The sequence below is a fragment of the Vidua chalybeata genome, chromosome 3 (genome assembly GCF_026979565.1).
Source record: "Vidua chalybeata isolate OUT-0048 chromosome 3, bVidCha1 merged haplotype, whole genome shotgun sequence".
NCBI lineage: Eukaryota > Metazoa > Chordata > Aves > Passeriformes > Viduidae > Vidua > Vidua chalybeata.
Window position 1 is genome coordinate 47,685,402 of NC_071532.1, and position 14,632 is coordinate 47,700,033.

At 35.1% G+C, this 14,632-nt stretch overlaps 1 protein-coding gene across 6 annotated transcripts in view; it reads right to left on the bottom strand.

The window, feature by feature from the left end:
• Positions 1 to 14,632, bottom strand: part of STXBP5 (syntaxin binding protein 5) — a 107,012-nt gene that overhangs the window by 47,265 nt on the left and 45,115 nt on the right. For all 6 annotated transcript variants that reach the window (XM_053937936.1, XM_053937932.1, XM_053937934.1 and 3 more), the window contains exons 8-9: positions 6,002 to 6,125; positions 4,867 to 4,945 (exon numbers count right to left, since the gene is read on the bottom strand). In XM_053937936.1, the coding sequence (XP_053793911.1) occupies positions 4,867 to 4,945; positions 6,002 to 6,125 (203 nt within the window). The remainder of the gene's footprint in view (positions 1 to 4,866; positions 4,946 to 6,001; positions 6,126 to 14,632) is intronic.

Genomic DNA, 14,632 nt, shown 5'->3' on the forward strand with positions numbered 1-14,632 from the left:
TGCTTGATCTTCCAGAAAGACCTATGACCGAAGATTTGATAGGATCAAGGAGCACTGCTGGCCGAGGAAGAGACCTCAAAGGAATGGCCATAAATCAGGCTATGGGTCCATCAAATTCAATATCCTGCCTCCAACAGTAGCCCAGAATGTATCTCTAGAAGAGGATTAAGTTTTCTCTGAGTCTTCATTTAATCTCAGCTCCATACTGAAACTTCACACAATCTTTTATGGTCAGGTCCATGAAGAAATTTCAAGAAAGTTATACACTTCAACTTAGTCTGGTATTTTTCAGAATGTCAGTGAAGAGAAAAACACTGGTAAGGTCTCATTGTGTTGGAATGATTTATTGCAGTATTTTTTTGTCTAAAGAAATCATCAGATTTTTTAAACAATAATGCTGCCAGGACAATTCATAGTAGTTATCAGATTTGCACATTCACTGGGATCAACTGACAGTAACAAAGTAACAAATTTCAATTTTTAGTTTTCAAACATCACAGTGATAATTGTATGTCAGCTTCTCCAGGTTTTTATTTCTCAAGGTAATCAAACTACTTTGGGTAGGCTTGCCAGATGCAAGGAATGGAAGAGCTACGAATAGAGAACATTGATCTGTCATACAGATTTTCCACAAATGAATCGAAGATTAAACCTGACTTGAGTCTGCCACAAAGACCACTAAAAGTTTGTGTATGAATTTTTCATATTTTCATGAAACCATGGATTTACCATGAACACAAACTGTGCATTTTCTAATTAAAGTGTTGCCCTTCAGCTGTGATACATATTAAAAGGTTAGTTAGATCAATTAGAATCATCAATTAGAAATACATAATTTAAAATAAAAATTTAGAAGATTTGTACTTTATATAATAGATGAGACTGATTAAACTTTGTGAATTACAGTTTACCTACCTGTTGCCTTCTGCTGAGAAGGCAGGTGACCTGGTTTCAAGACACAGCACGGCAACCTGGCCTCACCCGGGTCACTCGGGCCACCGACATGCACAGACACCAATGTGGTGGATGGTCAAAATGGCATTTATTACCTTATCTCGTGTGGTTAAATAGTCAAGGGGGCTTTACTACATCAAAGGGGGACGGCTAGGGTAAGGAGTGGAGAACTACTGGAGTTAGGAGGGGCTACACATCTCAGGGGTGATTGATTACATATTGCAGGATGAGGGGGGAAGGGTATTGCTTTCCGTTACATCCCGAAATCTTCCGTTCGCCTGTCCCTATCTACCACACCTACCTGAAACAATGACAGACATTTAAAAAAACACAGGGTTTAGATCTTAGAGAATTGCTTTATAGCATTTTTAGCAGCTGCTCATACAGAGATTCTTTGAAACATTTCGGCTTCAGCAGGTTTGCAAGTAATCCCCTTACATTAATTTCTAGTGAAATATGTAGAATTACTTGGAGAATACTATGTGAAATTGACTATAAAAAGGGGGCAACAGGTCATTGAAAAAAAATTCAGAAACCACAGGATTAGGTCTTGCAATGTATGAAAACATAATACAATTGAGAGTTGAATGGCTCACAACCCAGGAGGATATTTCTATTCCATTTTAGAAGTAAACTGTCAAGTGTGAGCCAGCTTCTGACAATTCAGATGTGTGAGAGAAAGGCATATAGAGAAATCAGGTCATTGGCACCATCTGGCTTACTTTTCAAACCATGAGTAAATCTGTGGAGAACTTAGTCCTAGTATGAAGATGGAAAAGACTTCGAGAGTTAGTTTACCTTAATACCTGAAGTCCTGAAGTAGTAGTGAAGATAAAACTATGAATTTATTTTGGGAAGTGTGGTTTTAAACCAATAATCTGGCACAAGAAAATAGCACTATTCAAACTAAATGAACAGATTAACAGTTTTTCCTTAGTGGGAGGCATCATCACTAAAGTAACCTCAGGATCCCAAGCACATACAACATCTCACTAAGATGACTCAGTCAGTCAATGACAGCTGCATCAGCTCCCAAGACAAAACCCTTCTGAATTATGTTTTACTTGGAGACTTTGGAGCTCTAATTTCTATTAGATGCAGGCAATTTTACCATAATGCTAATACCAACAATAGTAAATACTGTAGGGCACTGAACCTGCACACAACGTGGAAAGTGGCATCAAAAAGGACTGAATCTGGAGGGGGAGGGAGTGGCACAAGGAAACTTGAGAGTGTCTCTAGATTCACTTTAGACAGAAGAGGTACGCATAAAAAGCAATATGGGAACCAGTTCAGAAAGCTTGAAAGGTAAGCTACCTTTGAAATTCAGTGCTTCTGAAAAGGATGAAGTATTTTAGATGAAGAGTGGCTGCAGTACAGTGACATTATTCTCTGAGATTGCAAAATAATGCTGCTTTGCACAAGGAATATACAAAGAATGTACCTTTTTCACTCCTTATTTATCAATAGTAACCTTTCTCCCAGAAATAAAGCTACAGACATACCCTTGTTGTAGGGTAAGTTACTTTGGCTCTGGACACTTCACCTTTTGCACTATTTGCAGCAAACTTAAAAACCAAACCAACCAAACAAAAAGTAACAGAAACCCCCACAAAGTTAGCAAATAAATAGGCAGCCCATAAAAGCCAGGAACAGCCTCATGTCCTCCTTTTGTCCTGACCCCAGTTTTACAATATGGAAAACAAAATGCAGGAGAAAAAAAAAAAAGTGAGAAGGAATTAATAAGGGCTGCAAAAGTAAAAAGAATAGTGTCTGTAACGCTTAATATAGGTTGCCATTGGTTATGGTCCTTCCTTTTGCATGGTTCTGAACCCCTTTTCCCCAAAACTCGCTTACTAAAAGCAGTAAAAAAACCAGTTCAGATAATATCAATTAAATGTTTTCCACTGGAGGAGATACTGAAACAGATGTAGATCTTTGAGCTTTATCTATCTCTAGATAGATAAGGGAGAAACAAAAAAGGGGTGATAGAAAGATGTTCAAAATAGAGCATGGAAAGAGTGAACATTTTTTCCTAATAAAGATTTGAAATATAACTTAAATAAGCATTAAATACTATCTCTTAAATGTAAGCTTTTCTGCTTTGTTTTGTTTTCTTCTGATTTTTTATAATTTGTTTTTTAAGAACAGTTATAGTGAACTGCTATAGAAAATTTATTTGATGTTTCTTACATTGTTTCTGTAGCCTGAAGAATTTTATCCTGTCCAGAAATGATTCTCCACTGTGCTACAGACATTAAACCATGAATAAGAAATGACAGCACTTTAGATAAAAGTTAAAATCTTATCTTGCACATACTTAAACAATTCCAAATGATAAATAGAAAATCTACCAAAAATTTAGGTATTGAAAGATAGTTCTGTCTTGACTTAAAATTCTTGTAAGATTACAAGTGAAACTGAAAATTGAAGTGCAACCTAAAGTACACATAGTAGTAAATGAAAGGAGATTTCCAGTGCTCTGCTTCTCCACCAGAGTGCAGATTGGTGAGGTTTTGCTTGTTGCAGGTTTGTTTTTTTTTCCCCTCTCTTGCTTAAAGTTCAGGAACAGTTATCAATAATTGTAGATTTGATAGTAGACTGAAGATAGAAAACATTAGAGAGAAGAGTAAATCGAAATGTATCAAAACATTCAGTTTGGATAAACACCAGAAAGTGAGAGGTGCAACAGAAAAAGAAAGCCAAATCAGGAAATAGTAGTTTCCCCAAAGCACCAAGAATTATTACAAATTATACTAGAATAAACTCCTTCTTAAACTATGTGAAAAGTCAAGCAGTTTTCATATTGTAATACTATGTCACAGGATAAGCTCCAAACTAATTGTCTCCTTCAGAGTGACTATTCATAATAAATGAAGGCTTTTGATTGCAGAAATTGTAACTTGCTGAAGCTGAGATTTCTTGATTATCTCTCTTTAGATCAGCTTTTGATATTTCAATTGAGAAAGGATTACGCAGATAGATGTACTTTTGCAAGTAAAATATAGCTCTACAGATGATGATAGATTTTTATAAAACTGGGAACTAGCCAGTTTTAGGTTTCTATTTACCTCATTTTTAGCAGAAAATAAAAATACCTACAGCCAGTCATGAGTATATAAACACAATACTGTACTGTATAATTTAATTAACCATCTTCTACAGATTTGAATGCCTGAAAAGCAAATAAAAATGGTACACAAACCCCCCAAATATAAAAGAAAACAAACAAACAAAAAAATCAGCTTTTGCAAATAGCTGAACAGATTTCCATGAATATTTTATCTTTATATTGCACTTTTTACTCAAACACTTTAGAACCATAAATGAAAGAAACTGCACACAGTTCAGGAAATCCATCCATCCTAATCACAATCTTGATAACAAAACATGCTGCTCTATACATCTTGTAATTCCATCTGAGCCTCTTGTTGCAATTACTGCTTTGTTACATTTTTAATATGCATATTTAAGCATATTTCACTGCATAAATTACTTCACTCTACTAGAAAAACTTCTGTTAATAACATTTTAGAGGGGAGGAACATGCATTCAAAATTAAGAATATTCAATTTGGGATACTATTTGTCAAAGTTCAATTTATTATATCTGTGTTTTGATGTCTTCTGTGCTATATCAGCATTTTTTTCTTCAGGACTCTCAAAAAATTGAGGAAAAACACATACAAGTTTTAGTAGCATGAAAGCAGAGTGTAGATAATGCATTAGCAGCATCGTTGTTTTGTATACAGTAATTTATTCACACAAATGTTTGTATTTTATTCATAATATCTGATTCATCAAAGCTAAAACAAAGCTGTACCATTAGAATATGCGCCCCAACAACTGGGAAACAAAGTCCATTCCCAGAGTGTTGCACATATGTTCATTTTGCATACAAAACAAGTCTTACCCAGCTCTAGTTGTTTTATATTCCACCTTAAGAATAGGTTTGCAGGGTTCTGGCTTCTTTCCATCCTTCAGCTGCTTTCCTAAAGTAAATGATTTTCCTGTGTTAATCTTGCAGTACCGTAACATTATGGCAAGTAATGAAATTCACTGTGCAGCTTGAGAAGTATAACATTCACACAACATATATTCAACACCTTTGACAGTTATAGAGTATGCCTTGGAATAATATAATTAAAGATTTGTTAAAGCTCTGAACACACCAACTTAGAAAGTTTAGGAAAAGGAACAACTCTAAACCTGACTGCTGTAGAAAAATTGTTTTCAAACGTATAATCCTCCCCTAAAGTGCTGTTTTAAGTAGCACTAGGCGATTTAAAATTTATGTTGTGTCTACCCTTTTGCAATTAAAATTGGTCAGCTTACAAGTAAAGTGAGGTTTATCCTGAGTATTATCCTTAAAGGCTGAGACTTCAATTGAGCATGAAAAGCCTGCTCTCTCTCAACTGTTTGATTATCCTCACTGACACCGACACATTTAAAAAACTTAAGTAAATAAGTTGCTAAGACATGAAATAGAGACATGCACAGCATGCAAGCCTGGAATTTATGTACAATTTACTTGAAGAACAGCAGTATATTTCACAGAAGAACAACAACATGTAATGTTAATTTCCTAGACGAACATTAATGAAAGACCTCTCAGAAGTGGGAACATCTTATCAGATGCCATTCTTGTTCTGTTACAAACCCTTCCAAAAATTTATGTGATAATCTACACATTTATACATAAAACAGGTACTTGCTCATATTTATTTTAAACAACATATGGGATTGTAATATAAGCAAAAAGCAAGTCCTGCAAAATATGCATTCGTTAACTCTGAGATCAGTGTCATTGTGTAAAAGACAAGCTCAAAGTTTAGAGAATTAGAGAAAGCTGGACTGATTTGGATTCTTATTTCATAAAGATTTTTCTTTTTCAAGTGAAATCTATGAGAAACTGGCATGTCTGAGAAAGATTTTTACTGTATTGCAAGTGCACTTTTAATGTTTTTTGCAAAACATGCTTCTATTAAAAACAAGTTCTCTATGTTTTAAGAGCTGTCAAGTGCAGTGGGTAACCATTTTCATCTTACCATGTGGAGTGATTGTCTGGAATGGTTTGGTAGGAGATTTTACATTCCATATGGTCAAGGTACCATCTGAGTGACTACAAATGAATTGTTTTCCTTCATGATGCCAAGCCACAGAGTGGATAGCCTATGCAAGAAAAAGGAGAACAACATAAGTCATGTATCTTATTATCATTTTATTCTTATACCTTCCTCAATTACATTAAACAGAAAACATCAATTAGAAAAATTACTAATTAAATAACACTTATCCCTATTATGTCCTTATTTACCCATGTCACCTTTTCCTTACATAACTAGCACTTTCAGACACTTTACCCATCAAAAATACTGTCTTCACAGTAGTGACCTGTTTGTGGGGAGCAAGGGGGGAACCCACCCTCTTCAGGATAGTACTGAAGTATTCTTCCATGAAGGTTAGCATGAAGAGAATAACTGCAAGCATTTATTTAAGCTTTGCTAACCAAAATCTTTCATAATTGGGAAAAACGTATTGTCCAGACAAAAAACATGGGATGAGATTATTAAGTTCAAGTATTACATATAGTTTTGAGATGTTTGTGTGGATGTGCACAAGAGGTCAAAATGTGCACATTGGGTCAAAACTTCCATAAAATAAGAATTGAAGTAACAAGACTTTTTTGAAATTACGATGATGAAAGCAAAGTATTAGCTTGGATGCTCCAATATTGCAATGGCAGCTTCAAGGTTCAGGAAAGCACAGGAATCAACTCATTCCATAAAAACCATCTCTAGACTCCTAAAATTAGGAGTGGAACAATTATACAATGCCATAAAAAAGCTACAGAAAATAGCTAAATAAATAAAATCTAGTTGCTGCCTCAGGCAAGAGGAAAGTAAACAATGATGCAAAGAATATAAATAAGGCAAAAATATTAACTAGCAATAAAAGATTGGTGCCATTTCTGCTTCCAGCATCTCTATTAGTACATGGAGATATTATGAAAGCATTAGATGATATTCAAGGGAATTTTAGTTATATAGCATGAAAGCATCAGTAAATAATGAAACCTGAAAGTATTTCTCTACCACCCAGAAGGTGCAAAAGGTACTATTAACAGCAAGAAACACAGAACTTTGGTATTACTGAAAAGGTAGGTTTTATGATGAAGACATTATTCTAAGTAAGATACATAAGCACGTGCTGAATAAGTAAAAACTGATGGACTCTACAATACCCTCAGTGGATAGCTTCAGTGGTGAATCTGCCTGTAAAAAGGGCTTACACTCACTCCAGCTCTGCAGGGACCTTGGGATTTCCTCTGTGAGGAAACCTGGATTGGTGAGCAGTAGCAAACCGTAACCAGCAATGACAGCTTAAGCAGTAATTACTGGGTGAAGAGCACATTTCAAGACAGATCCAAGTGAGCTTCGCTCAAACTGGTTATACACAGATGAGGTCTTCATATTTCATGAAGTTATACAGAGAGACACAGTTTACAGCAAACTGAATGGGAGAATCCAGAGTTTAAATGACAGAGGAAAATGGCTATGTTACATAAGTCTAAAGTCTCCAGTAAAAATTTCCCCAATATAGATTAACATCTAGATATATGTAAACTACAGATTAAGTTTAGCATTTCTTTGTGAAATTTAATATTGTTCCCTATGTATTGTGGAATCACTATAGATTTTGTTAAGACAGATTCTGTGTACCGGTATCACATCTACACATGTAGCTCAGAAACAAACCTACATGCCTTACATGATGTCCCCTACTATCAAAGTTAAATACTCTTGCTCATTCTGCCTGTCAAATTTTTATATAGCAAAAGCTGGTATTATAAAAGAAACCTTGCATAAATATTGGATTTTTATTTACCAACATTATACCAAATAAAGCAAGGGATCAACAATTTTGAGACTCAGTAAAGAGAAGGTCGCATTTAAAAAACCTCATCACTGACAAAATAAATGTCTACAGCAGGCTTAGCAATACAATATAATCAGTACATTTTACATAATCTCCCATATGAAGTCTAACCCTGACAACAGTAGGCAGCCCATAATGTAAATGAAACATTTTGATCCACATTTATGTAGAAATAGGTCTTAAGAACTAGTAAGAAAGCAAGCTTCATAAAAGGAAGGAAGAATAAATCTAAGAAATGAGCACTTCTTCCTTTTCTTGAAAAAGAATGTCAAGGGAAGGGAAATGCAACAACTTGTAACTGTTGAAACAGCATTAATGCTTAAGAAGATAAAAAGATCTGAGCACAAAGGAGAAGGATGACTGCTCTCACTTTCTGCAAGGAACAAGGAGGTAAAAAAAAAAATCTCTGAAAAGAACAATGAGCCTTTTGGTTTTATGGCTATTTACTGCCTAGTTTTAGTCTCTTTAGTTTTAGAGTCACTTGCTATATCTAGTAATGCAGCTAAATATTTTTCAAAATGTAACTGAAATATATCTTTTATGCTTTTTAAAATAATCCAACTAACAACTCTTTGGGCAGGGTATGATAAACTTTTATATAGAGCAATATCCTTTGCTATCACACAATTCATAAATTCTTGTAAGCCTAAAAAATAAAAAAACAACTCCATAAGTAGCTCCGGCACTATCTCAAGGTACACAACAAGCTAGCCTAGTGTCAAGACAGTTATAATGAAAAGACTACAATAGCCTTAAGTAGTACTAGTTAGCTGACAGCACTAGTTGTTGACTACCAAGAGTCTCAATCACCAAAACAAAACCAATATCTGAAAAATCATCTCTATACACAAGAACAAAAAGGTTTTGACATTTTTTCCAGAGTTAATATTAGTGCTGGAATTTGGAGGAATGCATAAAATAGAAAAATGAAGCAGAATCCACTGAGTCTGCAAAACTACAGAAATCTTCTAAGACACTAAAGAGCCACTAGGAGTAATATATTTTTATTCTAATATTTTACACAAAACTTACTGATGCAGAATAAAAGTCTCTGTTTTAATCCTAATTCTCATCATGATTAAAACTACCTGTTTTCTTTTTGGTACCATAATGCAGCAGTATGCTTATATCAGCTGGTGCAGATCTAACTGTGTCTCAAATCTTTTTTTGGTCATATGGGACCAGAAAGTAACCCCTTATAACAAGATCATACCCAAGTATCACAGAGGATTGTTGTTATATTAAGGCATTCGTATCCATAATTGGAGTTGTCTGCACAGGTAAACCGAGTCCCGACCTTACTTTTGTTCTGAGTCCCTCCATTTACAAACATGACCCACATACAGGGAATCTTTACTCAAACAGAAAGAACTCTAATAAAAAAGCAACCAACTTTGTCTAGATAAAACTTTATATTTAATTAATTACCACTGAAGGTTACTTATTAGACGTATTCCTACTATCCCCTTCACTTTAATTCAAATTTAAGTTACCTGTTCTGGACTCTAAGGAAGTTTGTTTCAAAACTTCTGAGACCGTTATGTATTTTCTGGGGGAGTGGGGAATTGAATCTTACTGTTTTGACTAACAACACAATTAATCTTGCTGTCCTACATATGCATAAACTTTATTAGAAATTGTAAAAACTATCCCTCAGTTTTATGTAGAGACAGGCTGTACACAAACACAAAATCAATTCACCCTCTGTTCCAGAAAGATGATACCATGTGGAAAAATTACTGCTATGCTGCCTGCAAAGAAGGTGAGTATACCTGATTTTAAGACAAAAACACTTCTGCAGCAACTGCAGCAGTTAACTGAGGAAGACTTTGCAATCACAAATAAACCAAAAAAGTCTGAGGAGCAAAATTAAAAGCATTTATATGCAAGACTCCTACAGAAATATCTTAAGTAGATCACTAGCTTTTCAAGAGATTATTGCATGCTTAAAAACATTTTCTGAAATTTATTTTTACTTCTGCAATAGCTTGTAAATAGCCCTAGAAATAGCTATTATTCTTGGTACTTTTAAGAGGTACAAAAATGAATAATTTAAATGCAGACTTGCAATTTAAGAAACAAGTTCATCAATAAAGACTGAAGCTTTTACGGTATTTTTCCATCAGGGGAATTTAGCTGTTTTAATTCATTAAATACTGATACAAATAATCCCATTCTTTTAAATTCATACAGGCTTATTTTAGCCCTACAGCTGATAACATGCATATGATTTTGGAACATTTTGAGATCACGTCTCATCTGTCATGGTTTAACCCCAGCCAGTAGCCAGGCACCACACAGCTGCTCATTCACCAGTAAGATGCGAGGTAGAATCAGAAAAAATGGTACAACTCGTGGGTTGAGGTAAGAACAGTATAATAATTGCAATAAAAAAAAGTAATCAGCACAACTAAAACATTAGCATGTTATCAAAGTTGTTCATAGTGAATCTAAACACACAGCTCTTTGTCAGGTACTAGAAAGAAGATTAAACCTATTCCAGCCAAAACCAGAACAGTGCATGGAAGATTTCAATGATATAAACACAAAAGTTATTAATTTAAGCAGTTTACCTTGTTTTCAAGAGAAAATTTTTAATCCATTTTTCTAACACTGAATTTAGACTACTGAAAATATGGAATGCACTAGAGACATTGATAAGTCTTTTCATTATTCTTTGGATTTCTCAATGATCCTTTACTCTCTTGTGACATTAATTGAGCTTGAAATACACTGTCTTTGCGTGACTGGCAAAGTCCATGATTAGTTATTCTGCAAACCAGACTGGTTATTTACCATATCTTATCCAGATTTCACAGCCTTATTATGACAGTCCTTTAATTTCCATGGATATGGGCAGCATTTTTGCTTAAACATGAATGGATGATGATACTGACTCCTTTTCTACCAGTTCACCAAAATATACAAAGAAAGTATTTTAAAGCTTGGGAGTACCTATGCTAACTTTCTTGTCAACAACCTAAGGAAGGGAAAAAAATGCTGTGAAAAGAAGAAAATAAACAAAAAAATGTAGCTACCAAAACTTAAGTGACAATACAACATGAAGACTGTTTCAATGAAATGAAATACATTGCCACACTTTGGTTTCTGGCAAGTCGCATATCAGGGTTGTTTCTCTTTCCCCTGTCCTCTTAATTCCACAAGCTACTTTGACATGGTTTTAATGCTCTAAAATAATCTGTTACACTCAACCATGTACCAGAACACTGAGTCTAAAAATAGTAATCTATAATGCATTCTAGTTAATGCTGTCAAAGCTTACTTGACATCAGAACAAACAAAATATTACTTGAAGAAGGGACTTGATTATAAAACCAGCTTTAGTTTTCAGAAGTTACAGTTGAGGGAATAGGGTTTTTTTTTGTTTTTAGGAAAAAGCAATACTTGAGAAATTTGTTTCATTTCTTTCATGAACATACAGGTTGGGAAATGACTGCAATATAAACTGTATTTCACATAACAAATGCACAGCTTACTTTCCTTAAATTCCCAATGTCTGCATATAAAAGGCTTAAGAGTGGTGCAAAAGGAAATTAGTTTTACTGTTTCATTGAGCCTGCCCAAGACAAAAGGGATGTTTTGAGTTCAGGGTTTCAAAAACATTTTCTAAGCAAAAGTTGATTCAGAGTTGCAGTTCCACTATGTACAAATAATTTCATCCAAAGTCTCTGAAAAAGAATGTTACATTTGTGCATTATTCTAACTAATTCTAAATATTCAAAATATTACTGTAATAGTAAAAAATATACACTACTTTAAATTAAGGATTTAATTCATAATATGGAAAGATCAAGTATAAATTATAGCTGAGTTCTCTGAATTTTTTTGTAAGTAGAATGTTCTGGAGGGAAGACTATGCCAGCAATCAGCACTAACACTAATCATGACCTAGAGCTGCATCTCCTAGCCACCGTTAATGTTACCTACCTGCTCCTGTCCTTGGGGTGAGTGTCCTTGTGTTGCAGCTATTAGCCCAGGGTGCTGGGAAGGCACACGTGTTCAGACAGGAATAAAGTGTGCACAGTGTTCCACTAACCTGGCTTTCAGGCAACAACTCAAGACTGCCCTACCACAATATAGGAATTTTCTTCAAGAAAGCCTCCTAAAGGTCAGGCCATTTGAAATGAAATCAAGCAGGAAGCTACAAACCCATATAATTGGATTCAACATCTTCCCTCAGGAAATAACAGATATCTTTCCACAGACCTCTGGACACACAGGGATTTTGACCCTCATTATGATGTTCCTCTGCTAAGGAAGAAAGGATGACATTTGGATCCCTGAACACATCCGAACTTTTGAGTTAAGAAAGTTGCATCAAATGATGGTGAAAGACTACACAGACCTTCAAGTTACACGCTTTAATAATAACATCAACTACAAAGTGATGAGAGAGGAGGAAACCTAACCAATGGCAAAGTTCCTACCAAACATTCTTTATGGTATCAATGTCCTGGCCACCCTGCTCATGATGCCTGAGGAAGCCTAGCCATCCACTAAGATGGCAAGTGTGACAAGATTGGACTAAGTAGCTCTCCTCTTACTGGTTGTCAACTCCACACTCAGAAGAGCTCTCATCAAGAACAAGTGCAGAACCAAGCGTATAAATCCCGAGGCTTAAAATCCTGCTCCTGCTACCGGGCAGAATGTCACATGCATTACCCTTGGTGAGAGAAGAAATGAAGCATGTTGTGACATTAGATGCTCCCTGTCCCTTGAGGGTAGGTTGGCACACATGTTCATGACAGAACACAGCCCTTACAGTCAGTGCATGAAAGAAGTTCTCTAACACCATGAAACCAGGAAATCAACAAGAAACTAGCTAGAAAGATTTTCTGCACAGAAATGTCCAAATTAGCACAGTTTATTAGCAGGAAACAAAATGGCAAAGAACTTTCTTTGCTCTGCGTTGCAGTAACCAGAGACAGAGGAGATCTCTTGAGACAAGGCACTGCTCCACTCTTCCACTCTGAGTCTTCTGTGCGAGCACTCTCGTGAGCAAGGAAACCACTACATTACTAGACGGTCATTTTTTTTCTCTTCCCTTCCTAACTAAGTTATGATAAACACATTTCTTTACCAAGGGTCTGACCTGAGATATTTCATTACCTCTTCTGCAACCAAAAAAACTCATACTAAATACCTAGATGCATTCACTTCTCAATCCTAAAGAAAATCAAAAGATGCAACACCTGAACTATTCACTGATCTCTGCAGCCTCTCAAGTCAGAATTGGTTCCAAAAAGTACTGAGACAGATATTAAGTCAATTTTTAAATAGATGAACCACAAAATAATAATAATAAAAAAAAAAACATAATAAGCAGCATGGTGTCTACCTTCGGTAATTTTCTAGAAACTGCAACAAAATTTTAAAAAAGAACAGAAGTAATTGACATATAGATGAGTATAATACATCAGATAGAAGTTGTCAACATGCTTTTTGTGAGAGGTAATTATAGTCAAACAAACCTCCAAGAATGGTAACAGGCATGAGGTTCATGGAAACACCACTTAAGCTGTCTACAACATTTTCAAAGTCCTTGAACAACGTTATCTCAAAGGAAACTAAAACTAAACAGATTAGATAGCTTTGAACAAAAACATAACTGGTTAAGGAAGTAAAGTAATCTGAAATAAAGACAGGCTGGCACTAATTGATTAGTTCATGGATGAAGCTAAATGGTAGATACCCTCAGGGATCTCATCTGCTCAGTTTATTCATAAGCAACTTAGAAAATTAGAACAACAATATTAAGACGGTAAAGTCTGCTGACAGTACCAAACCACACTCAAAGCAGAAATCAGGATTTCAGTGAAAAACTGCAGAAAGACTTTAATTTTTACTGTCCAACTATGTCAATGACAAACAATGCCTAAATGTCAGGACTTCAACCTGACAAGTAACACCTGAAGAACAAGTCTGCTTTAATAGTTGGTTGTTTCAAGGAAGCATCTACTTTATATTTGCAGCATCAAAAGGCTAATCCAATATCAAGATGAAGAGAAAGAGAGAGCAAGACCAAAGACAATTATTCCACATGCCCGCATCTTCATATATACTATGCTGCTGTATTTCTGTTTTACAAAACAAAGACAAAATAGAATGGTTAAAAAAGTTAGAGAACACAACAAGTAAGAGGTCTAGGAAGAAGAAGATGATAAAGACATGAGTAAATTCACAAAAAAAAAATAAAATGATAAAGGTAATTAATTAGGTTCATGCAATGAAAATGGAAGGGAGAAAAATTGTTCTTTATATAACACATTCTGTGGCTTATATGGACATTTCTGATGATCTAAGGGTTAGACTACTTCAGAGCCTCCTCCTCCAAGCAAGGATTGGTAGAATACACACAAGTACAAGTACTGAGCCAGAGCTGCCAGCAAAAAACCCCAACAACCCTGCTCCCCTCCCCCAACAAAAACCCTAAAGCTGATACTGAACAATGACAAAGCCATTTTACAGTCAACAAAATGTAATCAAGACCAATTTTATATTATTTTAAATTAAATACACCTACTTGCATATTATGCTTAAATACATCTACTTGCATATTATGCTGACTCATTTTTGTTAATCTCAGTTGTTCAAAAAGTCTATTCTCTCAAGAATCAAGTTTTAAAGAAATGAACGTCACCTAATGTCATTATTTTTTTTAAACCTCATGCAGTTGTATTTCAAAGAGAATTGATCTTGATCTTATTCTACAGAGAAAA